Source organism: Pteropus alecto, unplaced genomic scaffold (assembly GCF_000325575.1).
Source record: "Pteropus alecto unplaced genomic scaffold, ASM32557v1 scaffold125, whole genome shotgun sequence".
NCBI classification, from domain to species: Eukaryota; Metazoa; Chordata; class Mammalia; order Chiroptera; family Pteropodidae; genus Pteropus; species Pteropus alecto.
This window is the reverse complement of record NW_006436888.1, coordinates 6,268,420-6,295,535: the sequence shown is the minus strand read 5'-3', so window position 1 is coordinate 6,295,535 and position 27,116 is coordinate 6,268,420. Positions and strand designations below refer to the sequence as shown.

The window sequence follows — 27,116 nt, the reverse complement described above, 5'->3', positions numbered from 1 at the left end:
TGGCGGGCTCCGGGGCCGCACGGCCCCTCCCTGCCCGCACCGGCGAGGCCGCAGCGTCGCGGTGGGGGACGGGCCTGTGTGCCCACGTGCTAAGACCCGCTCTGCACGTCCCCCACCCCCCAGAGGAGTCCGGGTTTGGAAGTCTCATCGGGAAGCGGCTGAGGAGTGGGTTAGGGACTCCAGGTGGGCGAGGGCAGCCGGCATGTGAGTTACAAACTTCCTCCCTCATGGAGACGTGTGCTGGCCAAGCCGCAGGATCTCCAGGGCCTCCCCCCACACCCACCCGGGCTCCCCAAACCCCGCGTGAGAATCTAGCGGGATCAGACTGCGCTCTGACTGCTTTCCGCCCTTAGCCTCGCTCCCTGGTCTTCGGGAGCACGTTGGGGTGGCACGATATTAGGTGGCACTTTGTGGTCTGCATATGCCGTCTCAGGTGGTGTTCTAATCTCATATTAGCCCATTTCAGAGTCACAATCCCTGCTCCCCCTAGAGAAGCTAAGAGACAGAAGAGCTGGGGAAACTTATTAGAAGAGTGGGGTGTGATGGGAAGCAGCCTGGCCCTGGAGCCTGCCTTCCTAAATGCTGGGCTCTGCTGTGTCCAAGAACGGGAGAGCCTGACACACTTCAGAGGTGTTTAGAGTGGGCTGCGGTTGCTGCTGAGCTGGTTCATGGCCGCCCCCAGCTCTGGCCCAGGCTCAGAAATCATGCTCACCCCCATTCAGAGCTGGCCAATCAAGAACCTTCATTGTCAGGAGCAAAAGTTCCTAATGGCCTCTTGCTTCAGCAGAGACTCGCGCATCCTGACTGTTTCTCCATCAGATCCACCTTTCCAGTGGTCAGGGGGAAAAGGTGGGGTTGTGAGAACATGTCGGGGTCAGTGGTGGTTTTTAGCTTCAACAAGAGATGTGAGAGGCTCGTTTTGGGTGGAAGAAGCGAAGGCACTTGTGAGCAGTCACTTGGCAGCAAGTGGCGGAGCTGGGATTTGAACCTGGGCAGCCTGGCTGTTCTTTTTTAAATACCACTATGTACTGCTTCTCACCCAAGGGGAAAAAGTGTGGGGGTGACTGAGTCACAGGCTTCCTGGAGGAGGAAGGGGTAGGAGGGACATTAGCTGCATCTGCAGGATGAGCCAGACTGGCAGCCTGAGGAGGGGGCGGCCTCCAGGAAAGGGCAGTGGGGAACTGAGGGAACTCTCAACACAAAGGGTCCTTGACAACCCACGTCTCTACGTGTCCCGGTTCCTGCCCCGTTTCTGGAAGCTGGAGGGGCTCGCAGGGTCAGCTGGTTCAAACCAGTCATGTTCTACACCAGGGGGCTGAGGTGCAGAGGTACAAGGCGATTTGCAGAATCCCAGAGCGTGATGACGGCAGAAGCAGGCACAGGTGAACACGCTGCTGCCTCCCAGTTAACCCGAGGTGGGAGAATGTCGGCCCAAGGGTCAGAGCCTGGGCACTGCTCCCCAGCTCCGCAGCACCTTGGTTGTATGTGATGTGGCCAGGTTTGCCCACTGCGTCCACGTTCCCGTGTCTCATGCTGTGGCGGTCCTTGGGTCCTTCTCCCCTCCTGGGCTGCCAGCCATACTGTTTCCTCTCCCGGAGACAGGGCCGTGGTGCAGCGTTGGGCGAGCTGGCATGAGGGGAGCCAGGAGGGTGCCTGGAAGGCTTCCCACTCCACTGGCACAACACCAGTGGTGTGGTTTTGGGTCCTGTTGGGCCGAGAAGGACCAGCCCTTCCCATGATGCTCTGAGATGCTCGTAAAGCACTGGTTGTTGTCTAGGGGGTCACACATTGGCCACTGTCACGATGTGGAAGAAAGAGCAGCCCCGCAGAGACTGAGCCCTTCTCCTTCTGGGGAGGGGAACTGGGACAGCGAGGAACAATGGCTTTGACCACAGCACAGGTTTCGAATGACCCTTGAGAGGGTACATGAGGGGAGTTGTTTTGGGACAGTGACTTGGCCTGGTGGGTGTCTGTGGGCTCAGCACATGGAGGGACGACTGGCTGAGGGGCTGCAAAAAGAGGTCCCCTCTCCGAAGGGCTGCAGTGCTCCCAGAGCCTCAGGGAGGCCAGCCCGGCGTCCCCACCTGCGGAGTCTCCTGACCGGGTTATTATTGACGATTTCATGCTGGTGGCATGGGGAAGCACCTGCATGGTGCCACCTGGTGAAGCGTGCGCAGATGCTACTGTACTCCCCATCCTGCAGCTGAGGGAACGAAGGCTTGGAAGGTTGGGCTTCTGCCCTGAGCAAGCCTGGCGCTCCGGGTTTGCACTGAGTGCCTTGGCTGCCCTCCGCCCCCACGGGAGCCCACAGCTGTCAGCACCGTCACAGGGCGCAAGCCCGAATTACACTTCCCTGGGCTTACTCGCCTTGGATTGAGGCAGTGGTGATGGCTTCCTGTGCCCATCCCACCCTCAGACTCTGCTGCTCCACACTGCATCCAGGATCCATCTTCCGCTGGCAAGTCCCTGCTCGAAACCTCAGGTACCTCCTGAGGCACCCATAGGTGTTTACTGCATTGTCCCCTTTGTCATGTTGGGACACCGAGAGGATGCAGTCTCCAGGTTAAGTAGCAGGGCTTTGTCCTGGCACCCAGGACACCTGTTTCCCATTCGCCTCTCTCTGTGCTGTCCCGGTGTGGCACGCTGGGAGGACACTGCTCGCCGGGTGTACGCTGGGTGCACGCTGGGTGGCCCTCCCTTTGCCCAGCAGCCCCGCCTGTTTGAATTCCATCCACTCCTCTTGCCTCGCTGGCCAGCAAACCTGTTTTCTGGGTGACAGCAGATGCTCCACTTGTTTGGCCTCTCTCCAGTGACATCTGTCACCAGCTGCCCTGTGAGGTTGTTGTTCTTGTCCTTGTGTCCCAGTCGGAAGTGCAGAGTTTGCTTATTGCTGCCTCTCTGTAAGCCTAGCTCAGTAACATGGTCGCACTGAGGTGAATGGGAAGGGGGGCGGTGTGTACACACCTCAGGCCAGGCGTGCCCCAGAGAGGTGGGGTTGGGGGCTGTCTCGGTGTAGACTCAAGTGTGTTCTGTCTGGACCTAAAGGCAAAGGGCTGGAGGCCCGTTGGGTCCTGGCATCTCGGTGTCGCTGTCACTGCAGCCCAGGAGGCACCTTCTCGGATTCTCGCAGCTGGATAGGACAACGTGTGTTGCCCACTTAAGACACAGGAGCAAGCAAGTAGCCACCTAAGGGCCCATCTAGGACATCTAGGACGTCCTGGATGTCCTCCTGGATCCCCGCCAGACGCTGACCAGAGGGATCATCTTCCAGACCCCACCGGGCCAGAACACGGTGCCCAGGTCACAAGCAATGCGCCAGGCCCATTGGGGGAGGCTGGGCACTTCTCAGGGCCTGGCGAAAACTGGCTTCCCCCAGACAGAGACTGAGCCCCACCCAGTGTGTCCTCCGTGTGCACAGCACTGGGCTTGCAGCACGTGCCCGACCCCTGGCAGGATCCTGGGCCTAGGGTCTGGAGCCGCAGCCCTCAGAGTGGTGGCCTCACTCCTAGAACACACGTGCATGCACACACATGCACACGCCAGCTATAGGAGATGCTGTCAGGGCTTCAGCTTTGTTTTAGTCAAACGTCTGTGTTCAGGACCGAAGGAGTGATTCTGTTGTTAAGGACACGTGTTCATCGTTTTTCCCGAGAGTGTGTTCGGGACTTGTGGAGGACTGGGTCCAGGGCATGCCGCTGCCCCTGGCTCCTCCCGAGGGCCCCCTGCTCTTGACCTCCTCAGGCCTCCTCCGGCCCCAGCAGAGTCAGCACAAGGGTGGTGGGAGCTGGACGAGCACCTTCCAGGCCTCCCGTCTGCCCACCTGCTGGGGCCAGGCTGCCTCCTGAGGGGGTCTCTCCAGGCCCATCTTAACTCTCTGTCAAGGGATATTCTCTCTTCTCACATCAGACCTTGTCCACCACTAAGAATAGTTTGTCCCAGGGTCCTGCGGGGGCAGAGGTTTTGGCTTGGAGAAGTGCATTGAGGGGTTTTGAAGGGAGCTGGGGGGCATTTTTCCTGAGCAAGAGCAGGGCCTGGGCTAAGCTGGCTCAGAATAGATTGGAAGCGTTCCTGTGTCAGGCCAGGTGGACGTGGGTGCAGGGCCAGCCGTGGAAGCTGTCAGGTGCATCCTTCCCAGGCACGTCTGGCGTTGGCCCACATGTCTAACGCACGGGAGGCCCAGTGCTGATGCATGGCGGGCTGAGGTTTGCACCTAGCCCGCCGTGGTTTTGCAAGTCCACTGCCGCTCACAGGCCTGCAGAGCCTTGCAGGCCTCCCTCCCCCCAGAGGAGCTGCGGCCTCCCTGACCTTGGACCCCTGCCTGGCCAAGGCCGCAGGTGCTCTGGCCACGAGGGGGGCCACCACCCCCAACACTGAGCAGAGATTACCAAGGGCTGAGAGTGACAAGCTGGAGCCAGCCACCCCAGGGACCGGGGCTGATCCCACCCCCTGCTGCCACTGGCTTCCAGGCAGGCTCATTTCCCTAGCAACAGAGCCTGACATTCAGAGTGCAACTGGTGACTTCCTGGGGTGGGAGGGGCTGTGTGGCCGGCTCCCTGGACCAAAGCAGCAGTTCCTGCGTGCTGGCCAGTGTTCCCCGGGGCCAGTGTTTTTGTCTCCTTCCCGGTCTCTTCTTTCATGGGCTCCCATTCTTCTGCTTGGCTTCTGTCCAGAGGCCAGGTGTGGTGGGGTGGGGTTCTCGGGTGAAGGGGCTTGAAGGGCCCTTTGTGAGGCTGGAAGGGCCCAGGGGGCAGATGAGAGAGGTTACCAGCCTGCATCCTCACCCACTAGGATTCGCTGTGTGCAATTACAAAGAAGCCTGTAAAGCAGGTACAAATTAACAAAGAGAGAGCCTGTGCTTCATTGCCCGGGGATGCCAAGTGCTGGCATCTCTGCAGCAGCGTCCACACCTCCGGCTTTGGCTGCGCTGCCACCTGCCAGGCTCAGCACTTTCCTAATTCTCCCGTTTGATCCTCTCAGCAGCCTCTCTTTGGGACAGGGATTATCGCTGTCCCCACTGGCCAGATGAATGAGTGAAGTGGATGACATTCTCCAAAGGCCACACTGTGACCACGGTGCCATGCTGCCTGACGCTCCTCTTTCCAGGCCGGGCCCTCTGGCCCTGTGCTTTTGACAAGATGTAACAGTCTCTTGTCCTTGTCCATTGTGAGGACAAGGCCGAGCTGGGGCAGGGGCGTGAGGCTGCGGCCGCAGGGGGCAATCCAGGTGCCCTCTGTGGGTCTCCTGGTTCTGGCACCTCTGTCTGCCCCCTCTGGCTTGGGAGAGAAGTAGGTTGAGGGGCGCTTATGGGGCAGCATTTCCCTGAGCCGCCACCTCCCTCTGCCTTCCCCGTGTAGCTACCATTTACTGGGCACTGAGGCTGAGCACTGTCAAGCACTTGTCACATGTGGCCCCCTGGGAGGGCAATGTTCTTATCCCCAGTCGATAGATGATAAGACTGAGTCTTGGCAAATTCTCGTAAGTTCTGTCCGTGATCAGTGGAGGGGCAAGGCCAGGAGGCAGCTGCCATGTCTGGAGTAGGGACTCTGCTCCCAAGGGACAGGATAGTGACAGAGCTGGCCTTTCACATTGCGGAGCACCTTTACGTCGCTTGATCCTTGTAACGCGCGATGCCATGGGTGTCGTGATCTCACCCTTTGCAGACTCGGGCCGAGGCTGGAGAGGAGGCTGGGCACACGGCTAGAAGGTGGCAGAGCCGGAAACTCTGGCCCCTGGTAGCTGGGGGCTGTGCTGCCTCTGGACAGCAGGGTTGTCTGTGCGGCATGGCCGCCCACTGCAGCAGGGGTCCAGGCAGCAGCCCCAAAGCAGGAGGTGGCCTCTGGGGGAGGGCAGGGGAGCAGGAGTGGTAAGGCCAGGACCCTGGGGCTCAAGCAGCTGCCACCTGTTACTGTCACATTGTGTCTAGATTCCTAGGACTGGAGGGATTTGTTGGGCAGTTGCCACACCCCACAGCCAATGAGGTAGATGGAGGGCCCCGGAGCACAGATCCCCTAGTGTCTGGGCTAGGATTATCCTGTAGACCTCACCTGTCACCACATGTGTGGTCAGCAAGGCCACTGTGGCCTGTCCGCACTCTTCCCTCTACTGAGGAGGGCTGGCCAGCTGCAAGCCAGGCAGCTGTCTCTGCTTCCCCAGCCTCCCTGGCCCTCAGCCCTGGGGACTTCTGTGGAGCACAGGAGGCTCCTTCCACCTGCAGGCTCCCCAAGAGCACCACTCTGCAGTGTAGGAGCCAGCCTCGTGGGGAGAGGAGAGGTCCTGGAGTCTGGTCCCTGTCTGCCCTGTGGCCTGTCCAGCCTGGGGCCCGGTGCCCCCATGCCTGAGCCCCAGGACACCAGGGGCAGGTGGCCCTGGGTCGCCTCATGGGCGTGCTGGAGCCAAGGGATATGGTGGGTCTCCAGCTGTTCCCCAGCTCAGGCCGGGAGCTTTGCCGGGGGGCTGAGAAGCCTGAGCCAGCGTGGCCCCCTTGCTGGTCCTCCCAGCAGATGCAGAACGTCCAGACAGGGCCCTTGCCCAGCCCGCCGGGTCTCCCGCTGCCTCTTCTCTTTCCTTGTCCACAGGACGAAGCCAACACACACCACGGTCAACTGCTGGTTCTGCAGCCAGGACACGGTGGTGCCCTACGGGAACCGCAACTGCTGGGACTGCCCACACTGCGAGCAGTACAACGGCTTCCAGGAGGTGCGGCCACCCCCCTGCCTGGCCCGGCCCTGGGGCAGGCCCCCGCCTCACCGCCCTGCACCCCTCCTCTGAGGGCGAGGAAACAGGCTCAGGGAGCCCAGGTGCCTTGTCCAAAGTCACCCCGCTTTGGCAGATGGGGGTTCAAACCCAGAGCTTTCTGGCTCACCCACTCTGCTTTGCGCTAGGTGGCGGGTCGGCAGGCTTTCTGCAGAGGGCATCTCAGGCTTTCTAGGCACGGCTCCCGCCGCTCGGCTTGCTGAGCCACCACGCACAACATGTAAACGAGTGCACGTGGCTGTGGTCCCAGAGAACTTCTCGAACCCGAGAGGCCAGCCCATAGGCCCTAGGCTGCAGACCCCTGCACCAGACCACGGTTCCAGCCTGAGGTCCCAGATGAGGGCTGTGCTCTCAGCACCTTGCCTGTCAGGGGGGTTTTGTGTAGTTTTTTTGGAAGACAAGCTTTTGCTAATTGTCACATGTAAAGAAAGACAGGAGGAGATGCTTGAGATCCACCACCACTTTCTAGAGTGTCGCCGCTCGGGGCTTCTGCCCTGTCACCAAGCCTGAGCCACTGGGGAGATTCACTGGGGTTGAGGCTCCCGCACTGACTCGTGACCCCCTCCTTCCCTAGAATGGTGACTACAACAAGCCGATCCCTGCCCAGTATATGGAGCACCTGAACCACGTGGTGAGCAGCGCACCCAACCCCGGTGCCCCCACACAGCCCCAGCAATGGGTGAGCAGCCAGGTGCTACTGTGTAGGAGGTGCAGCCACCACCAGACCACCAAGATCAAGCAGCTGGCCGCCTTCGCACCGCGTGATGAGGTGAGGCTGGGGGTTCTTTAGAGCAGGGGTCCCCAAACCCCGGGCCACAGACTGGTACTGGCCCGTGGCCTGTTAGAAACCAAGCCACACAGCAGGAGGAGAGCTAACGAAGCGTCATCTGGATCTACAGCCGCTCCCCAGCCCAGCATCACCGCCTCAGCTCCACCTGAGGTCATCAGGCATTAGATTCTCCTAGGAGCCTGGGTCCCTGGTGCCAGAAAGGCTGAGGACTGCTGCTTTAGAAGATTCTGGGGGAGGCATGCACAGGGCTCTCCAGACAGTGGCTTTCCCGTCCTGAATACTCGCAGGGCCCCCTCCTCACCCTGACCCTGTGCTGGCCCCTCGTTCTGGGTGTGTTATCTTCCGTCTCACTAGGACCATGCTTCCTGTGCTCCCTCTTTCTCACGGTCCCTCTGCTCTTGGCTCCAGGCCTGGGAGCATCGTACAGGTGTCAGCGCCAGCCAGTCCAAGGGGAGTTCATCCCTGGGCAGAGGGAGGTAGTTCCAGCTGGGGCCCTATTGGGCCCAACCTGTCTGTCTCTGAGTCAGGCTTGCCCACTGGCTGCCCGGGCAGTTTGCTCTAGTTGGTAATGGACACTCTTGGCTTCTGGGAGAGGAAGGAAGATATACACTGCTGAGCGGCTGGGTGTTAGGAGTTCACCTTCCGGCCCCGCCATGGATCCCAGAGGCCTTATCATCTAGCGAATCCTGCCTTCCCACCGCCAGACCTTGCCTAGTCCAGTGGTTGTGACCTCAGGAGCTGAGACCCAGAGATGCTGGCTTTCCCAAGGCGCAGACTGGGAGGGAGGGAGGGCCAGGCAGGGGGAGATGGGGAATTTGCAGAAAGAAGGGAAGGCATGTGTGACTTGGCAACCAGGGCGGCTTCTCTGGCATTTTGGTCCCAGCAAGAGGAGATCAAACTGATATCCGTCCTGGCCACTGCAGACTGAGGCATTCGGCTGCCCCGGAAATGGGGAAGGAGAGGAGCATCACTGTATCCCTAGGAGGAGGGGTGCTGGGACTCATCCCTTCTGGGCTCTTGTTAAAGCCCCAGGGACCCTGCAGCTCCCCCTAAGACCCTGGCCCAGCCAGTGGCTCTCTAGAGCCTTCCAGATCCTTGGGTTTAAGGGAGGGAAGGCTCTGCTTCAGGGTTGGACGTGTGCCCGAGTTCAGGCTGCGTCAGCCCAGTGCCACCTTCTCCGTGGCACACCGCCTTCCTGGAGCCCACGTCCAGGAGCAGGGCCTGGAGCAGGACCACATTTCGAGCTCCAGGCCTCCAGGGGGATCCCCTGGAGTGAGAACTGGGCTAGCGTGTCTCCCCTCACCTGCTGTGTCCCAGGCTCTGGGCCAGCCCTTACTCCTAGTAGCCAGTGTCACCATGCTCAGTGGGCTGTTTGTCCCACTGGGCAGTGGAGGAAGCAGGATCAGAGTGGGAACGACTCGCTATGGTCACCCCACTTGTAAGTGAACTCAGGTTCGACCTCAGTCGACCCAAAGACCCTGAGCCTCTGTCCCCCCTCAACTCCCAGGGCAGGTACGACGAGGAGATCGAGGTGTATCGGCACCACCTGGAGCAGATGTACAAGCTGTGCCGGCCGTGCCAGGCGGCCGTGGAGCACTACATCAAGCACCAGAACCGCCAGCTGCGTGCCCTGCTGCTCAGCCACCAGTTCAGGCGCCGGGAGGCAGACCAGAGCCACACACAGGTCTGCACGGGGTGCCTACGGGGCATTCGGGGCGTCGCAGCCCTTGAGCTTGTGCAGGAAACCCCTTCTTTGAGGGCCGGGCCCCAGTGACTGGAGGGCAGCTCTCCAGAGCTGAGACCTTTCTCCCAAGGGAAACAGCCTTCCCATGGGTCCACATGCCCACTCTGTCCCCAGGCCCTTTCATGTCACCAGCCAGAGTGGGTGTCCTGTGGACCGTGGCTCAGTAGCAGGATCCACTCGTCACGTGCGTACTTGACCAGGGTTTTGAGTTGCCTTGCTGCGTTGGGGCGCGTTCCCCACACTTGGCATTGGTTCCTCCCGGCAGCTTTTGTGGCGGGTATGCTCATGTGCCCTGCGACTCCCGTTTACAGCGTGGGAACCGAACAGGGAGGTGAAGTAACTTTCAGAGGCACCAGGATTTGAACCCAGGACCATCTGGCTAAAACTCATTAATTTTTTATCACAGTATTCAGTTAATGAAATATTCTGTTTTTTAAAATCGGATAATAGTAGCAAGTGGATCTAGAAGTAAAAATCACCCCCTCCCCCAAGAAATTTCTGCCTACCCCCTCGGGTCCCCAGATGTGCCGTGTCCAGTTGGCACGTGGTTTCCGTCTGTGGCTGGGCCTCCGACCACACGCCACGCCGCCCGCCCACATGCCCGTGCGCACACAGCAGGATACCCGGGTGTTTAGTTTCCTCCTCACCATCACGTTCCAGACAGAACAGCTCACTGCCGTCTGTATTTTTGTAATGTAACTTTAGCCAGGGTCACTTATATATTTATTAGCATTCCAGTTAAAATCATAAGAAGAATTTTTGATGACAGTTTGACAAAATGATTGAAAATCTTATTTGAAAGAATAAGGTCACCGACACATCAGAAAGATTTCTCTAAAGAATGCGGTAGACCCCTCCTCACACAGTGACTCACAGCGGGGCGAGGGCCCGGAAGCGGGGCTCAGCGTAAGCCTAGGGATAGCCGAGACTGTCTGAGAATTGAGGGCACAGCGAAGACGGCACCTCTGGTCGACAGGACCCGGCCGCGTTCTCCAGGGAGTGCCGCGGCTCCCTGGCCAGACGCCCGCACACTAGGTGGGCCTGAGAATGCCTGTCGGTGGCTCTGGCCATCGCACTGACCAGTCTCTCCCTCCCTCAGAGCTTCTGCTCGTCCGCGGTGAAGGCCCCGGTCCAGGTCATCATGCTCCGTGCCCTTGCCTTCCTGGCCTGTGCCTTCCTGGTGGCCACCGCGCTGTATGGCACCAGTGACCCCTTTACCCTTGGGGTCACCCTGCCCCCAGCTTTGCCACCTAGTGGCAATGGTTCAGCCACTCCTGACAACGGCACTGCCACTGGGGCCGAGGGCTGGCGGCAGCTGCTGGACCTTCTGCCAGAGCACATGACAGAGAAGCTGCGGGAGGCCTGGGCCTTCGGGCAGAGCCACCAGACGGGCATCGTAGCACTGGGCCTTCTCACCTGCCTGCTGGCCATGCTGCTGGCCGGCCGCATCAGGTGCGTGTGGGACCAGGCGGGACAGGGGTCTGCCCCTGGGTCACTGGTTACTGCCTGGGGCGGACTCTGGGGGAAGCCTCTGGGGCTGGAGCCAGGAGGGCCTGCGGGGCGGGGCGCACAGCCCTGGGCTAGCTCCGCCGCGTCACTGAGACAAGGTGCGCCCCTCTTCCCCGGCAGCTGGGGGTCCAGTGGGCGAGGCTAAGCAAGTGACTCGTGTAGCGGGGGCAGCGGCACCCAGCAGGACTCACCCCTGCGTGCCGGGGCCCCCAGGGCCAAGTCACCCTGCTTTACTCCGCCTCAGCCTCCCCATCTGCAGTCGGAGCGCCAGTAACCGCCCACCTCACTGACTGTTGGCTCTGGGGCCTTGCGCTCCCTCCCAACGCAGTCACAGCGCCTGTACCCAGTGGTGTCCACCTCATCTCAGTGACCGGGGAGGGCGGACGGGGTCTCTGGACCCAGTGACCGGGGTAGGGGGTCTTAGCCCAGTTGTACAGGCTGGAACCCTGAGGCTCAGTTGCGCAGCGTGCAGCTGCTGGAGGCGGGACCGAGGCCCTCTCACATTTCTTGGCCTTGGATCAGGTCCTTTGAGCAGGGCCCAGGTGGATGAAGGAGGCAGGAAGTGACAGGACATGGAGGAGTCTCGTCCTGCCGAGATGGACTCTTACTCCGCTCCCGATCTCCCCGCAGGCTCCGGAGGGTTGACGCCTTCTCCGCCTGCCTGTGGGCCCTGCTGCTGGCGCTGCACCTGGCCGAGCAGTACCTGCAGGCTGACTCACCCAGCTGGCTGGACACCCTCAAGTTCAGCACTATGTCCCTGTGCTGCCTGGTGGGCTTCACGGCAGCTGTGGCCACGAGGAAGGCGACAGGTCCCCGGAGGTTCCGGCCCCGAAGGTCAGAGAAGCGGCAGTGACTGCGGGGGGAGGACAGACGGACGGACAGGCCCAGAGCAGGGCACCGCTCTGTCTTGCATCTTTCTTACCTGCCTCACTCTCACCCCTGCCCAGCCTAGAGCCCCCAGTCCTGGTCCAGCCCCTCTACTTCCCTGAGGAGTTGAGCCTGTTCCCCCGCCTCTCCCTTTCCAGCACCAATAAGCCGTCCCCCAACCTAAGGCACTTCCTGAGTGCTCTCTAGCTTTTCACCAGTGCCACCACCTTTCTGGCCTAAGACCTTACTGCCCCGAGGCCAGAGCATGGGTCACACACACACAGCCTGCCTGTGACCTATGGCTTCCTGCTGGTAGCTCTAGGCACCCCCATCCTGGCTGGTGGGTCTTCATCTGGCTCTGACCCGTGGGATGAAGGTTGTGGGCCTGATCTTTGCTTCTCTTCTTAACCTGCCCCATTTCTGAGTCCCCGACGCAGGCTGGTGACTGGCTCTAGGCTGGCCCTTGCCGCATGGCCTGAGCACTCAGGCAGCTTGATACAGGCAGGTGCTGCTGAGCGGGGGCCAGAGGAGAGCCCCCCCACCCCCTCTTCCCCACATCACTTCTCCGGTCTGTCCTTTCGACTCATTGCCTGGGCTGCCCCCCGGATCCACTGCTCAGTTCCTGCTCCGAGACCTTCCTGAGACCCCGCTATCCCTCAGCCTCCTGCCCTGGGAACGGAGGGTGCGGTTCTTGGGCCCAGACTGGACTTGGCCATGAGTTTGTGGGCCGAGGCCCTTCTAAAGGTGGGTAGTAGAAAAGTCTGCTTTTTTAGGGTCAGCAAATTTCTTCTCAACAGGTTGTGGCGAGAGTTTGCCCATGATGAGGGGGTCTGAACAGTCTGTCCTTTATTTTTTTTGGTACTACTGTGAGCCAGACAGAACTGGGTCATGCATGCCCCACCCACACTCTTGAAATCCCCTGTCTTTGCCCCGGAAAGGCAGGACCCTACAGCTGGCCCCTCCATACGCCCCTGCAGGGACTCGGGTCCAGGCTTCCCGAGCTAAGGCCACCCTATCTGGCTGGCAGTGCGGAGCCTGAATGGCTCTCATTGGCCTTGCCACCTCCGACCCCCCAATGCCTGGGGCGTCCCCAGCTTCCTGCACTCACTCCCCTCATGAGATTGCGGGGAAAAGATCTAATTGACTAAAGTTAGCATGAGGTAAGTGGCCCAAGGCACATGTAGGTCCACAACAATACCAGGTCATTTGTCACTTCGCGTCTCTGGCTGGTCAGTATCACTACTCTTGCCCCTGGAGGCCCTCACAGAGCGTGCTGAGGCGCCTGCTTTCCATGCAAGGGCAGCCACGGAGCCCACTGGGCCGCAGCGTCACTCTGCCTGGGCCAGGTGGGAGAGCAGAGCCAGTGACAACCCAGAGCCCCACAAGGGAGGCGCTGTCTGCTCCCAGAGTCACCGCTCCAGGAGACAGGGCTGGTGTGTGGCACAGACCTGTTAACTCATTAGCTGTGTGGTCCCATAGGTCCCTGCCGTTCTCAGCCTCAGTTTACCATCTGCGAGATGAGAGAAACCCCTTTCTAGGACCCTTGAGTGCTGACCACTGTGTAGACACATTCTGGAAATGGAGATGCTGTCCCCAGGAGGAAGTTCTTGGTCCCGGGGCTGCCTTTAAGGGTCACGGCAGGAGGCTGGACCAAGGCCGTCCCCTGCCTGGTGTTCTATGCTCTGACGACCCCAGAGCGGGCTAAACACTCCCTCCAGGGCCCATGTCCTGCCGTTGGTCACTCTGAACCTAAGCCTCCCTCCAGGTGTGGCCCAAGTGTGCCAGCCTTCCCACTGCGCCCATCAGAGCCCAAGGAAGGCAGAAACATGACACATGCATGAGGGCCACACTCCGCGGGGAGCCACCGAGTAACCGGACCTGAGGAGCAGGCGGGTCAGTGTACTGGCCAGGCCCCAGGTAGCCCCAGAGAGCACTGAGAGCTGCCCTGAGCCCCCCCAACTCTAACCCTCACACTCACTGGGCTGTAAGAGCGGCCCCCTCCCCCACCCCCCCCGCCTCCCATGGCCCAAGTGGTCCTGGGCCCTACTCAGCGTCCTCGTCTGCAGTGCCTAGGTGGGTCGGGAGCTGCCCCGTGAGCTGCGTGACCCCGGACAGGCCCCGCCTGATGGGGTGCAGCAAGGAGTGGGGTGCTGGAACCAGGGCCCAGCCCCAGCGGCTGTCTGCCTGCGGGGCTGGGGAGCACCTCCCTGTCCCTTCACCCCAGTCCACCTGCCGTGGGGAGAAGGGGCAGCAGTCCCAGGTGGAGAGCCAGTGGTCTGTCAGCCGTGCGTCTCTGTGGTCTCCCGTTCTCGAGACTGGCAGCGCGATGCTCATGGCTGCTTTTCTTGGCGTTGAGTAGAAGCAGGCCATCTGTGTGTACGTGTGTATGTCTTTAACTTAAATTATTTATAATAACCTTAACCAGCTCTCCTGCTGGCCAGAGCCCCTGCTGAGCAGGTGTCTTTCCCGCTCTCCAGCGGGGATGGGAGGCTCCCTCACGAGGCGAACCTCCTCAGACAAAGGCTTCCTGGCCTTTTTAGAGTTTTGTGTGACTTTTTTAAATTACCCATTTGTCCCTTAAAGTTCCATCACTGAGAGCATTTCAGCACCTTCTCATGTTATTGGCAACAGCCGAGGATGTGCAGGCACCGCTGGGATCATGGCCTATTAACTGGGAACGTGTCACCCGTCAGGGACCTCTTTCCCCTCCCCTGGGAGCGACTGTCAGGCCATCCAGGATCAGGGTGACTGTCCCCAAGATGCGAGGGAGATACACGTGGCTACAGATCTCCCCCTGGGTCTGGGGCCTCCACCCTGGGCCAAGCAGGCTCCTCCAGTAACACCTGGACAGGAGCAAACTGCCTCGACGCACCCGCCTGGGGAGGAGCCTGTGTCCCTTCTGTCTGTGACTGTTGCTAAGTGTCTCGTCTTCTCTCTGGTCATGTAGTAGAACTGTGGATGATTGTGTAGTGATCCTCTAATCACTGTAACCACAGCTCCTGGCCATAGATGCTATGTGTTTGATGCTGTATTTAAATAAATGCCTCCGGGGCCCTGCTTTTACCGGTGGGCGTCAGGTACCATGTCTTTTTTGTTTTTTCTTTCACGTTCCTTCAGAGACTTCTCTGCCAGGGGCGGGGACTTTGGGGTGCAGGCGTGCCCACAGGAGTCAGATTTGGGAGTTGGCGACGTGGGCATTGAATGGCTCAGGATCTAGCTGTCTTCGTGTACCGTGCTGGGTGATGTTTTTCCCCACCTCAATAAACTGCCACTTAAACAGTCCTTGTTCCTTCTGCTCCCAGCTGGAACTAGGATTTGGTTGGAAAGACCAAACATCCTTCCCACTGTCGGATGGGACACTGGACAGCCACCCATCTCCTCCTCAGACCCTTTTATCCAGTGGACTTGGGATTCTGGGCTGAATGCCTATTTGAGATGGGGTTCGAGGGTGCAGGGTAGCCTGGGGGCCTCGCCAAGGGGAGCGTTGAGACATTTAGAGCTCTGGAGCCAGCAGAGATCCGGCTCCTGTAACGGGGCTCCCAGGGGACCATCTTCAGCGTCACGGCCAGAGCTCGCACTTGGCACTTTACAAGGATCAGCTAGTCAAGTGATGTCACTGGGTGTCCCAGCAAGAGGGGTCAGGTTGAAGAACTCTTCCCCTCAGTACCATTATTTTTAGTGGCACCAAATTGGGAACCCACCTGTGCCAGGTGGACGTGAGACTCGGGTTTTCAGTGCGGGGCGGCTGCGGCTGTGAGCGGGATCTGGGAGAAGTGGGGAAAGGCCAGCAAGAGCCAGCTCGTCCTGGGCCAGCTGACCACCTCTGACACCCGCAGCCCAGCTCAGACCCTGTCCTCACTTGCTGCTTCCCAGGGGTGGTCCTCCGGAGGGCTGCCTGGTGGGGGTGGGTGCAGAGTCCTGCTGCCACCTGCTAGAAGGGGCTGGTCACCCTGCTCTTGTGAGGCTGCTGCTCCATGGGACAGACCTGGGTCCTCTAGGAGGCACAGGCCCCCAGCAGGGGACAGCTCCATGCGTGATCAGAGCAGGCTGACCAAAGGTCTCGCGTGTTTACAGCCCCTGTAGTGCCTAAGGCTAACCCCACACACACACACACACACACACACACACACACACACTGCCCTGCCAAATATGGCATGGTAGTTCTAAAGCGACACCACAAAATCGTGTCTTCTATTTAGAGATGGGGCCTTCCCCAGGTGTCTCGGGGGCAAGGAGGTGGGTGTCAGATGGGCATCAGCAGATTGGCTTGATGAGCTCCTTCCTTGATTTTCCATGTTGTCCAAACACTGAGGCTGCCTTTGCTTCTGAAGTCCATGTGGCCTGGCCCTTTGGAAGGCAGTAAAAAGGTCTTAGATCTCCAAGCGGGTGACACCAACCCCACACTGACCCCATAAAGCTGGTTCAAAGGGAGGAGCATGGTGGAAATATCAGGGAACTCGGGGGAGTGCGGCTCGGCCGGCGGTACCCCGAGTGTTCAGTCGAGATGAGCACAGGGTGGGGGGATGTCCCCTAGCCGCCCCAGCTCTGCCGCAGGGCCTGAGCTAGCCTTGCTGTCCATCGACACATTGTTTATGGGCTCTTTTGTCCCTTGGGACCGAGGTAAGGCTGGACTTCCTGCAGCTCCGTCCAGACAGTGGGCGGACTAATACATTAACTGTCTCTGCCCCTCCCCCTCTGTAATCGGTTGCCTTAATCAGAAGCATGGTTGACATTCTGGCTTGGGGCCACCAGGTCCTATCGTGTGATTTGTACCACTCTCGAGTTAAAGAGACACTGTCACTATCCGTCTTTGGGGGACAGCCTTGCGATCACTCACGGGTGTTTTCTCAGTTCAAGTCTGGCTTGTGTCCCGCTTTCCTCTCCCCGGAGATCCCAAGCCCGGCCACCTCCCCCCTGCTCTACCAGCGGCTTTAGATTAGTGTCTGGTGTCAGAGGCCAGCGAGCAGCGCTGGGACTCCTGGAGTCGGTCCCCAGGGAGCAGGGGACTCTCCAAGCGCGGCCGCTGCCCCAGGGCTGTGGGCACAAGCAGGAAAGGGCAGAGGGGAGCCGAAGGCCACAGCCTTTACTGAGAGCCTGGTGTGGGGTGGGGCGAAGGATTGGCATGAGGTTGGCAAGGGTGACAGTGTCACTTTAATACCGAGACTTGTAGTGGAACTAGTTTGCTGTGAGGCTGAGGGAGATCGGAAGGGGCATGCAGGGAGGGGGGTCTCGCTGACACCTCCCGGCCACCTGGTCCTAATGGTGTGAATGTGGTCAAACTGCTTTTCAGCTTCAACTAACGCACGCCTCCTCTGGGACCCCGACTCAGGGCCCACCTTGCACTGGGGGAGGGAGGACAGACAGCTGGGCGGAGGCTGCCTCAGAGCCCCCCAGGCTGACCTGCCTCTTCCCCCCGGCCCGTGGCTCTCACAGGTACTTCCCAGGAGACTCTGCCAGCCTTTTCCCCACTTATCCCAGCCTGGCCATCCCCTGCTCCAGTGTCGCAGGCTCCTCACCATCTCTGTTCATCCCCACCCCACCTGGCTTCCTGCCACTCGCCAACCAGCAGCTGTTCCGGTCTCCCCGACGGGCCTCACCCTCCTCTCTGCCCGGCCGCCTCAGCCGGGCCCTCTCGCTGGGAACCATACCCTCTCTGACCCGCGCAGGTAAGAGGCGCTGGGGCGTGGCGGACAGGGCGGCCGGCCGCTGGGCACGGGCTGGGAGGCGGTGCGGGACGGGGTCGGGAACAGGCAGGACCAGCCGCCGCCCTTGGCCGAGGGACTTAGCCACTCTGAACCAGTTTCCCTCACAAGCAGTGAAGCCAGTAGTAGGAGACCCTGCCTTGGGGGGGCTGTGAGGGTTAGTGAGGTGACGCGTTTAAGGTGCTCTGGAGGGTGGCACGTTGGCCACTCGTAAATGTCCTCGCTCTGGGTTTCTCTCTCCCACCGCTTTGCCCTTATCGCTGCTGTGGTTTTCGACCCCCGCCTCTCTGTGTGGTCCAGAGGACAGGGGTTCAGTTCAGGTCAGCCATGTTTACTGAGCCCTTGCCGCATGTGGACCCTGCGTGACCGAGACCTGGTCTCTGTCACAAGAGACTTTGTCTCATCCCTCACTGAAATTTCCCGGCAGGGTCTTTCTGGAAACTCGACCGAACCCCGTTTTTCCTACCTTAGAGGCCTGCGCGTGCTCTGTGACGATCGTCCTCAGTGGGGAAGCCGCTGCGCGGTAGCTTTTCCTCACCCTTGGGGGGCCTGGGGCGGGCTCCCTGGGTCCCAGGCCTGGTGCTGGGGCTGCTGGGCAGGACCCCGTCCCCTGAGAATATGGGCACGGCTTAGCTACGCCGGGCTTGCTGACATGCAGTCACTGACTCGTCTAAGCCCCTCGGCAGCTCTGCCAAGTGGGAGCTGCAGCTCAGCCAGGCGCTCTGAGCCTCAGTTTCCTCCTGTGACGTGCCCGGCGTCCCGCTGTGCTAGGAGGTGGGGTTTGAGCCTCGCTCAGACTTCTCGCCCCGTGTGCGTAGGTGGGTGTCCTCCTAGGTAGAGGGTGGGTCACGCTGCAGGAGGGATGGCTCACGAGAGGACACGATATTCAGCTGATGGTAGATGAGGTTCGAGGCCTTCGGGGGGACCGGAGGTGTGATCACCCCACGCACAGGGACCCAGACTCCGAGTGTTCCTATGTAACCACACGTGGCCGGGTTGCCAGGAGGGAGGGGCTGCTGCCTGTCCTCCCGCCAGGAAATCGTTAGTAAGCAGAATCCCCGAGCCCTGCCCGTGGCAGGTGACTCACAGCTGAGCCCTGGCCCAGTGCAGGCCCCGGTTCTGTTAGGCCTCCGGGCCCTTGGTGAGCAGCAGGTAGAGCAGGGGTACCGTGGAGCACCCTAGACTCGGGACCTGGGAGGCCCAGGAGCCGGACACAGAGTCTTAGGCCTTCGGGGTGGAGGTGCAGCGGGTTTGTGCCCAGGGTGGGTGCAGGCCCTGCCGGAGCCTTTGGCTAACCATCCCGTGAGGAGATGGTGGCAGACTGCGGGGGATGGGCACTTTGCTTCGTGGTTTGTTCTTTTAGAAATGAACCGACTGGGGTTAATCGTCCCCCAGGGTGAGAGGCAGGGATGTGCTGGCGGGCTGGATTCCAGCAGAGCAGGCCATGCAGAGGGAGAGGGTAGGTGGCTGTCATCTCCGCAGGCCCGACCTATGTCGCCTTTCTTTCCTCTAGACTCAGGGTATCTGTTCAGTGGGAGCCGCCCACCGTCTCAGGTGTCTCGATCCGGGGAGGTTCCTCTTTCAGGTAAGGAGAACAGAGAGCTGAGAGGGGTGACAGGGAGGCTGCATTGGGTGGGGGCAGCGTGCAGGCCGGGCTTCCCGGAGCCTTGTGTGGGGCGGAACAGAGAGAGGTTAAGCCTGAGCTTTGGGGTCAGATGGGCGTGGCAGTTTCTCGGATTCGACACAGTGCTGTCGTCCAGAGCTCTGAGGCCCCAACCTTCAGTCTCCGGGCCTTGCTCTCAGCAGAGGACGGTACCAGGGCTTTGGATGGAAACTGGGAGGCCAAGGGGACATGGCTGAGGCTCCATGGTCCTCCCCCCTCCCCCAGGTGCCTGGCAGGGTGCACTCCCCTCCCTGCTCTGACCCCCCGCCCCCTGTCTCTGCAGAGCCCTGCCTTCCTTTCTTGGGTAATAGATTAACAAAATAGCCATATCAGTTTGCTGTAGCAATAGCAAACGTTCATGCGTTAATATGTTGCTTTCGTCTCCCTCCCTGCAGATCACTTCTCTCTGCGGGCCGGGAGCTGTCCGTCCTCCCCACTCCCTTCCCCCGCGCCCTCCGTGGCTGGCTCGGTGGCCTCCAGCTCTGGCTCTCTGCGCTACCGCAGGCCCCTCATCAGCCCTGCCCGGCTCAACCTGAGGGGGCAGAAGCTGCTTCTCTTCCCGTCGCCCCCCGGGGAGGCCCCCAGCACCCCCAGCAGCTCAGATGAACACTCGCCCCACAACAGCAGCCTCTTCCCCACCGAGCCACCCCAGGTCCCACAGAGGCAGCCGGTTCAGGACACGAAGCACACAGTGGGTACGACCCTCTGACCGCCCTCCCCGGAGGCAGAGGAGCCCGGCAGGGCTGTAGGCCTCCGCGATCAGTGCCGCAGTGGGACACGCGGCGAGAGGCTGCACCGGGCCTGTCCTTGATCTTATCCAAGTGCGTGTGGCCACCCTCCCAAGCTCCAGTCACTTCTGGCCTGGCTTCTGGTGACCTTGAACCCTCCAGGACATGGTCCTCTGTTGGCTGATTTTATTTTCCTGTTTTGCAATTGACCTTGAGGGAGCCTCTGTTCCTTGGGATGGATCAGAAATGCGCGATGCCCTGCTGGGCTGCATCTGGTAACAGATATTTTCGTTTTTGCTCAGATGATGTTTGGCAAAGCGTTTTTTACCTTTTTTAAATTAGGCCTCAACCTTTAAAATCTAGAGCTTTCGCATGAATGTGTGGATTTCCTGTGTCTCTTACAAGGTCAGAAGATCTGGCCACACTGGGCCTGAATACTGATCAGACAAGTAGAAGGGCAGATTGAGGTCCCACGTCCCCATCTCTGCCACTCCCACCCCATTGACCTGCCTCCTTCAGGAGCTTCACTCTGGCCATCACCTGCCAGCACCTGATGGCGTTTGAGTTTGCCGTTCCCAATGTAGAACAGCTCCCACTGCACAGGGTGGGGTGAGCGGGTTGGGACAGACAGACAGTGCTGACCGGCCATGTCCAAGGGCTGTCCTGGGGTTTGAAGCAGCCCCGTGTCTGTCCCTGGGGATGAACTGTGAGCATCTACTCAGACACCCCTTCTCTCTGCAGACATGAGGTCAGTGCCGGAGAGAGGCAGCGCCTGCAGCAGCCGCTCCATCAAGAAAGAGGATGACTCGTCCCAGTCGTCCACCTGTGTGGTGGACACCACCACCAGAGGGTGCTCAGAGGATGCCACCGCCTGGAAAGGTCTGTGCCCCGACGTGCAGAAGGAGGGCGGGGCAGCGTGGGAGGCTCGGGTCTGCAGCCACCATCGCCTCCTGGCCTGCCTGGGACCCTGACAGAAAGACCCCTCAAGGGGGCCCTCAAGCGGCAGGGTGGTTAGTTAGATAACCCACCCAGCACCTTCTGGGTCCAGGCTCACAGCCTTCTCGCCCTCAATCCAGGCCTGGGATCGTGCTATGACAGCCGCCTCCCCTCACGGGCAGCCGTTTAAATTTTAACAAAGTTTAATAGCAATGAAAATTTAGTTCCTGTGCCAGCCACGTTTCAAGTGCCCGTTGCCACGTGTGGCCCGTGGCTGCTTTATTAGACATCACAGACATAAAAACACTTCCGCCTTCGCAGAGACCGCCTGGGAGGGCATGCCCTGGAGAGCAGGGGTGCGGGGGGCTCGTGTGGGGGCTGCAGGCCTGCATGGAGTGCCCGGGTGCCTGGGCCCCAGTCGGAGCCCCAGTCCCGGCCCCACAAGATCAAGTCCCGGCTCTGCGTAAGATGCGCATAAGGTGCGGGGCGCCTGGCGAGTGCTCAGCACTCAGCACTTAGCTGTCCCGGGGGAGCATGGGGCCTGTGTGTTGAAGATGGACAGAGTGGCACACGAGGGGCTTTCCCGGGGCCTGGGGGTGTGACCCAGCAGCGGGGCCGTGGCCAGAGCACAGACTTGGAATGCGGGACCTCGGTCAGCCGGTTAACCGCTGAGCCTGGGCAGGGCTCTCATCCTTAAAGCCCCGTTTCCTGTCTGTAAAGTGATGTTGCACCCCCACCCCCATCACCAAGGTACAAGTGCATGACACCCTAGCCCAGGGCCTGCCCGGTGGCTCAGGCAAGGAGGCGCCCTCAGGGAGGGGGCACTTGACGAGGTGACCCCAGGTTGAGGTCTCTGGTGGAGAGGCCTCTGGGAACCAGGGAAGCGCTGGGCTTGGCCCCACAGTGCCCCTGCTCGCCGGGTCAGGGACTCCACCCACAGGCTCATCTTCCCACCTCTGTGCCTTTGACCGCGTCTCTCCCTCTCTCCTGAAGGTTCTTTCGGCCCCTCCCTGGTCCGAGGCCTCCTGGCCGTGAGCTTGGCTGCCAATGCCCTCTTCACCTCAGCCTACCTGTACCAGAGCCTGCGCTGACCCGCGGCCCTCAGCCTCCCGGCGCCCAGGTGCATGCTGCTGCCACTGCCGGCCGCGGAGCCCTCCCGAGGGGCTCTGCCTCCCCCTCTTCTCCAGGGCCCTCGACCCACTGGACCGAGTCCTGCCCTCAGGACGCCTTGTCCCCTCACCTGACAGACTGCAGGGCCGAGTGTGGTCCGTGAGGCCGCACCCCTCTCCACCCATCTCCTTGGCTCACATCAGTTGTGTTTGGTGCTGTCCTGAAGCCAGGGATCCCCAAGGGGCTGCACGACCCCAGGGCCCCCCCATGGTCCGGCCCAGCAGCGACACCACTATTGCTGTAATGGCGGCGGGGGCCGCGTGCCTCCTGACCCCAAGCCGCGGGCTGTGACCACATCTCAGTACTGTACACCCCTGTCCCACCGGCCGCCTGGGGCTCCCTGGGGGAGGCGGGGGGAGGCCCCCATGTCACCTGTCCTCAGCCCTGCCCGATGAGAAACAGGTCCCTTGGGCAGGCCCCTTGAGGGTGGGCACACTCCGCCCCCCTTACCCCTCCCGTTGGCTCCAGGCCCGGCCTGGCCGCTGGCTCTCCCAGGAGGGCCCTGGGGTTCTGGGGTCCCCAGCCCCGGGCTCCTCAGAATCCCTGGGTCTCAGGAGCCCAGCTAGGGACTAGCATAAGCACCTCCCCCGGGCTCCCTTCTGCCCGAGTGCACCCGTTGCATTACCTCTGGCGATCTTCCCCGGCGGCAGCCCATTGCTCTGTGAAGGCTGCCCAGGGCCCCCCCGCGCCCCCAGGCCTGCGCTTCCGGGCCCCTCCACGTGCTGCGGGACTGCCCGGGGCAGCCCGTAGGTCACAGATGAGGCCGGACCCCCGCCCCACTGTAGACCTGGCTCCCTTCAGCCGCTGAGACCCCACTTTCTTCCCTTTTATTTGCTGTCACTATGGGCTGAGTGTGACCTCATCCTCAGGCCACCTTGGCTGGCTTTCCTGCCCTACTCCCCTTGGTCCCTGCCACCGCCCTTCTGACCCCTGCTGCAGGTCCACCCCACCCCCCCACCCTGGTGCTGGGGTCCTGTCCTGCCCTGGGAGGAGGAAGGAGGGACCTCAGTCTGGCACAGGGACCCTCACGATGCTGTGAGGGATGAGAGACTGCGTGTGCCTGTGGACATCAGAACCCCCAGCCCCTGCTGCCCTGGGCCTCGGCCACAGGTGTGGGCAGCGCGTGTATGTGTGCGGGTGCGTGTGTGTGTCAGTGCACGTGTTTGCGCCACTCGGGGAGGAATTGGTTTCCTCGGTGAATTTTGAGACTTCTTGGGGGGGAGGGGAGGGGAGGGTCATGAGGGCAGGAGGAAGGGTCTTCACTCTGTCATTCAGGGATAAAGTTTAATTTTATTTTTCTACACATTTTTGCCAGGTAAGGCATTTTGCTGATAAGCAGGATGCCCCCAATTCTCCCTGCCAGGGAGGTTTAGTTTTTTTAAGCTTTGGGTGCTTTTTTAGTGATTGTTTTTACCATGTGGGGAAGGAGATTGCTCTGACTCTCCCCCTTCTCCTCTTCCCCCCACTTCTGTCCCGAGAGCTGCTGTTTCCTGCCCTGTCTCCCCCGAGAACATGGGGACCCAGGGGGCCCGGGGCCACATCAGGACCCTTAGTCCAACTGCCAGAGATGGTTCCAACTCGGAGATGGTGTCTCTTGGCCCCCATTTGTATAGTGGGCACGTGTGTCGACTTTTTAATTTTATTTTTTGCCTACAAAGCCAAACTCCGTTCTCAAACACAGTTCCTCTCTGGCTCTGAGGAAGCCCCGTACAGCCCACCCTTCTCCTCTCGGGGCCTGGGCGGTCTGCGCCGTCCTGCCCAGGCGCAGCCAACACCCCAGCAGAGGCAGGGGAGGGGCTTTCTTATGTTTTCTTTGAAACAAAAATCCAACCTTATTTTTCTTTACAAAAGCAAAAAAGGAAACCAAAAAAGATAGCAACCTTTGAACTATACTTCGGTCTCTCTTGTCTTTATTCTCTCTGCTCCCCGGCTCGGGCCGGCATGAGGACCCTGACGATGAGGGGGAGCCCCAGGTGAGGCGGCAGTGACTCCACTCACGTCCTCAGCACGGAGCTGGGGCAGGGTCCCGGTGCTCATGGTATGGGGTGATGCGGTGCCACTGTCCCGGAAGCCTTAAGGGATTCCGACAGGAGGCCAGCGCCTGGTTAGCATCTGGGCCAGAGAGGCGACAGGAGGAGTGTGCTGAGCAGCTCTTGGGCTGCAAGTGCTCACCTGTCTCCAGAAAAGCACGTCCCAACCAGCAGGCCCTGACCTGGCCCCGGGCTGCAGGGGCAAAGATCGTCCATATCTAGAGACTTTGTTTTCTCCTGAGCCCACTTGGAATGGCCCGGCTACCCTCCCAGCAGCTGGGCCCAACACCAGGTGCACAGCTGGACACCACCCATCCGGGTGGGCCCGCAGCCCGGGCTGGGCAGGGAGGCCCAGCTCTGAGGAATTCAGGAGGCTGGCTTCTGGGCCTAGTGGCTGGGCTGAGGGCAACTGGCCCAGCGTGAGCAAGGGCCAGGTAGGCACTGAGAAAGCCCTTGGTGATGCTGCATTGGCCTCACGCTGAGCCAGGAGTCTGGGTAGGGGACCGAGGGGCTGGCCTCCTACATGTCAGAAGCACAAATTCCGTGCTCAGGCTGCCGGGTGAGTGTGGGTCTGCATTTCTGTGGGCTTCAGTTTGACTCAAAAGTCACAGGACCACCCTCCAGGACCGAGGAGTGGATGATTAAACCACAACACGGTGCAGAAGGATCCCCAGTAAATGTGAGTGACTCATTCTGGCCCAGGGTCCCCTGGGAGGATGGTGGGTGGTTGGCTGAGGGGCAGGCAAGAGGGGGCAGACGGTCATTCTGCTAGAAGCTGGCGCTCTGGGAAGCAGGGCCAAGCTGCCCACAGTTGGAGCCACAAACACCTCTGAGTTCACTGACCTTGAGTCCTTATGATGTCCCCTGAGGCCGTGACCTCTGAGGGCCAAAGGGAGCCCACTTGGAAACTCAACTTTTCTCGTGCCCCTGCAAGGTACATGCCAAGGAAGAACCTGTGGCTCCCACAGGTCACCTGCCTATCCCTTGTCCAGGGTTCCCCTCCCGCACCCAGCCCAACACTGTGAGGAGAGAACCAAACGGGGGGGTGGGGCGTCCTACATAACCCCAAATCCCCATGTGTGGTTTCTGGGTGGGATTTTTTTTCTCTCTTTAGTTTATATTACATGACTAATGTCATCTCTTGTTTTTATGAAAGGGCGATATTTATTATAGAAAACCCAAAAATACAAGTGAGCAAAAAAGAACATGTCCCATAATCTCATAATTGAACATTGGTACCTACTCAGTCTTTTTTTTTTCTACATATGTATCTACATGGTTTTTTTTTTACAAAAATGAGATTTTTCTGTACACGGCATTTAGTCACTTGATTTTGTCACCTGTTATCATGTCCGTAAGTGCGTTCTCATCCCTCTTAAAGGCCACCTTCCTTCCCTCACTGCCACACACCTAGACCCGTCAGTTCTGCCTTTATAATGGAGACAGACAGAACATCTCTGTAGGTACCTATGTCTTATGCATTTCTGTATTTAAGGCCCTTAGGATAATTCTTGAGAGTTGAATCGTTTTATCAAAGGCTTATCGAGATTCTAAAGCTTGCTCTATTCATTGCCTGGTTGCATTACAGAAAATGATCTAGTTTTTTTCAAAAATCCTGAGCTGACTTGCTTAGGAAACCTGCCCTCGACCCCAGACAGCTTGTGTGAGGGGAGGAAGGATGATCAGAAGATCCAGGCTCTAGTCATATTTGTAAAGAGGTGGTTTTCACCCGGGTTCCAGGGAGGAGGAAGAGGCTGGCAGGGAGCCTGGCGCCCACCTACCTCCTGGCAGAGAGGCTCGGTTTTCATATGCTGGGCTTCACCTGAGTTTTATGTCAGAAGAAGGTTTGAGGACCACTGCTAGCATGTCACCCCCACTTACCAACGAGCCCTGCAGTGCCTGGGCCCCTCCCTGCAATGGGAGAGGAAGGACCCCTGTGGTCTCCCAGCCCTTCTGAGGGGTGATCGGAGACAGAAGCCTCTCATGGCACGTCCGGGTGTCTGGAGTGGCTGCACCACTGCGAAGTGCCTTTTCATGGTAGCAACCCTGAGGACATTTGCTACCAGGGGTAGATGTCAGGAAAGCTGGTCTCAGTCCCTGGAGGGCTGGATACAGCCAGCTTAGCTTCGGGGCCAACGTGGGATTGTCTGCACTTTGACTAGCTTTGGACGTGTGCATCCTGCCCATCCACCCAGTGAGAGCGAGCTGGATCAGTGAAGGAAGGGAGGGAGCCATGGTTTCCTGAGCACGCTCTTTCCTTCATCCATCGCCAGCCATGTTTGTGGCCCGAGCACATGCCAGGCTGTGCTAGGTTCGCAGGGCTACAAAGGAGAGATGCCTCTGCCCCACGGGGCCAGAGGCAGCCTTAGATGAGCACACAGTCATCACACAGCCACACCAAAAGGGCTGTGAAGCGGTGGGACATGGCACCTCGGATGTGACTAGTCAGGAGGTTGGAGATGAAACTTGAAGGCAAGATGAAGGAGATCACCGTGAGTGGGAGCAAGTGCTCGTGCAAAGGCCCAGGGGCCGGCTTGCAGGGAATTGGAAGGTTAGTGTGTCAAGAACCCAGGGAGGGAGGATGTAAGTGGTTCGAGATGAGCCCAGGAGGAGAGCGGGGGCCGCCCATGTAGGGTGCATTAGAGAGTGTAGATTTCATCCTAACAGTAAAGAGAAAGCCAGTGTCCAGTTTAAGCAAGATCGTGCCAGGAGCAAAGGTGCATTTTTAAAGGATCATTCAGCAGAATGTGCACCTGGGTCGGACGCACACAAAGGAAACCAGAGAGCCGGCAGGGGGCTGCTCCACCATTCTGGGGAGAGAAATGGCCGCCAGGACAGGATGGAAGCAGAGTGACACCATCGGGTTCCAGGGGACAACCCACAGGACTTGGTGATTGGAGGTGGGGGCAGAAGGGGCATCCAGGTTGACCTCTGGGTTTATGTGTGCACGGTTAGCTGCATGGAGGCGTCCCTTTCTGATCTGGGGAAACCAGAAGCGGGGCATGGGGAGAACGTAGGTTTTAAAATTCAGCTTTGAGCATGTGCACTGAGTGCTTTGGAGAGAGCTGATGGGACTGACAGCTTCTGCTGTGCTCCTGCCAGGAGCTCCCCTCCCTTAACTGCACAGCTTCAGGTCCCACTGAAAGGCCACCGCCCGGGAGTGGCCTGAATGGGTTCCCTGTTATTCTCTCAATATCCTACAACTGCCTCCATTCAGTTGCAAG

The 27,116-nt window shown here is 59.8% G+C and overlaps 1 protein-coding gene across 1 annotated transcript; it reads left to right on the top strand.

The window, feature by feature from the left end:
- Window positions 1-4: 4 nt before the first annotated feature.
- On the top strand, window positions 5-23,754 carry TMEM201 (transmembrane protein 201; the record flags this gene model as incomplete). The annotated part of the gene is made up of 11 exons (XM_015591377.2): window positions 5-183; window positions 6,576-6,696; window positions 7,328-7,522; window positions 9,051-9,227; window positions 10,387-10,739; window positions 11,427-11,630; window positions 17,097-17,329; window positions 18,879-18,950; window positions 19,424-19,723; window positions 20,498-20,635; window positions 21,686-23,754. Coding segments are annotated over 11 exons (2,070 nt in total), but the record flags the coding sequence as incomplete, so codon positions are not given.
- Between the last annotated feature and the right edge of the window lie 3,362 nt (window positions 23,755-27,116).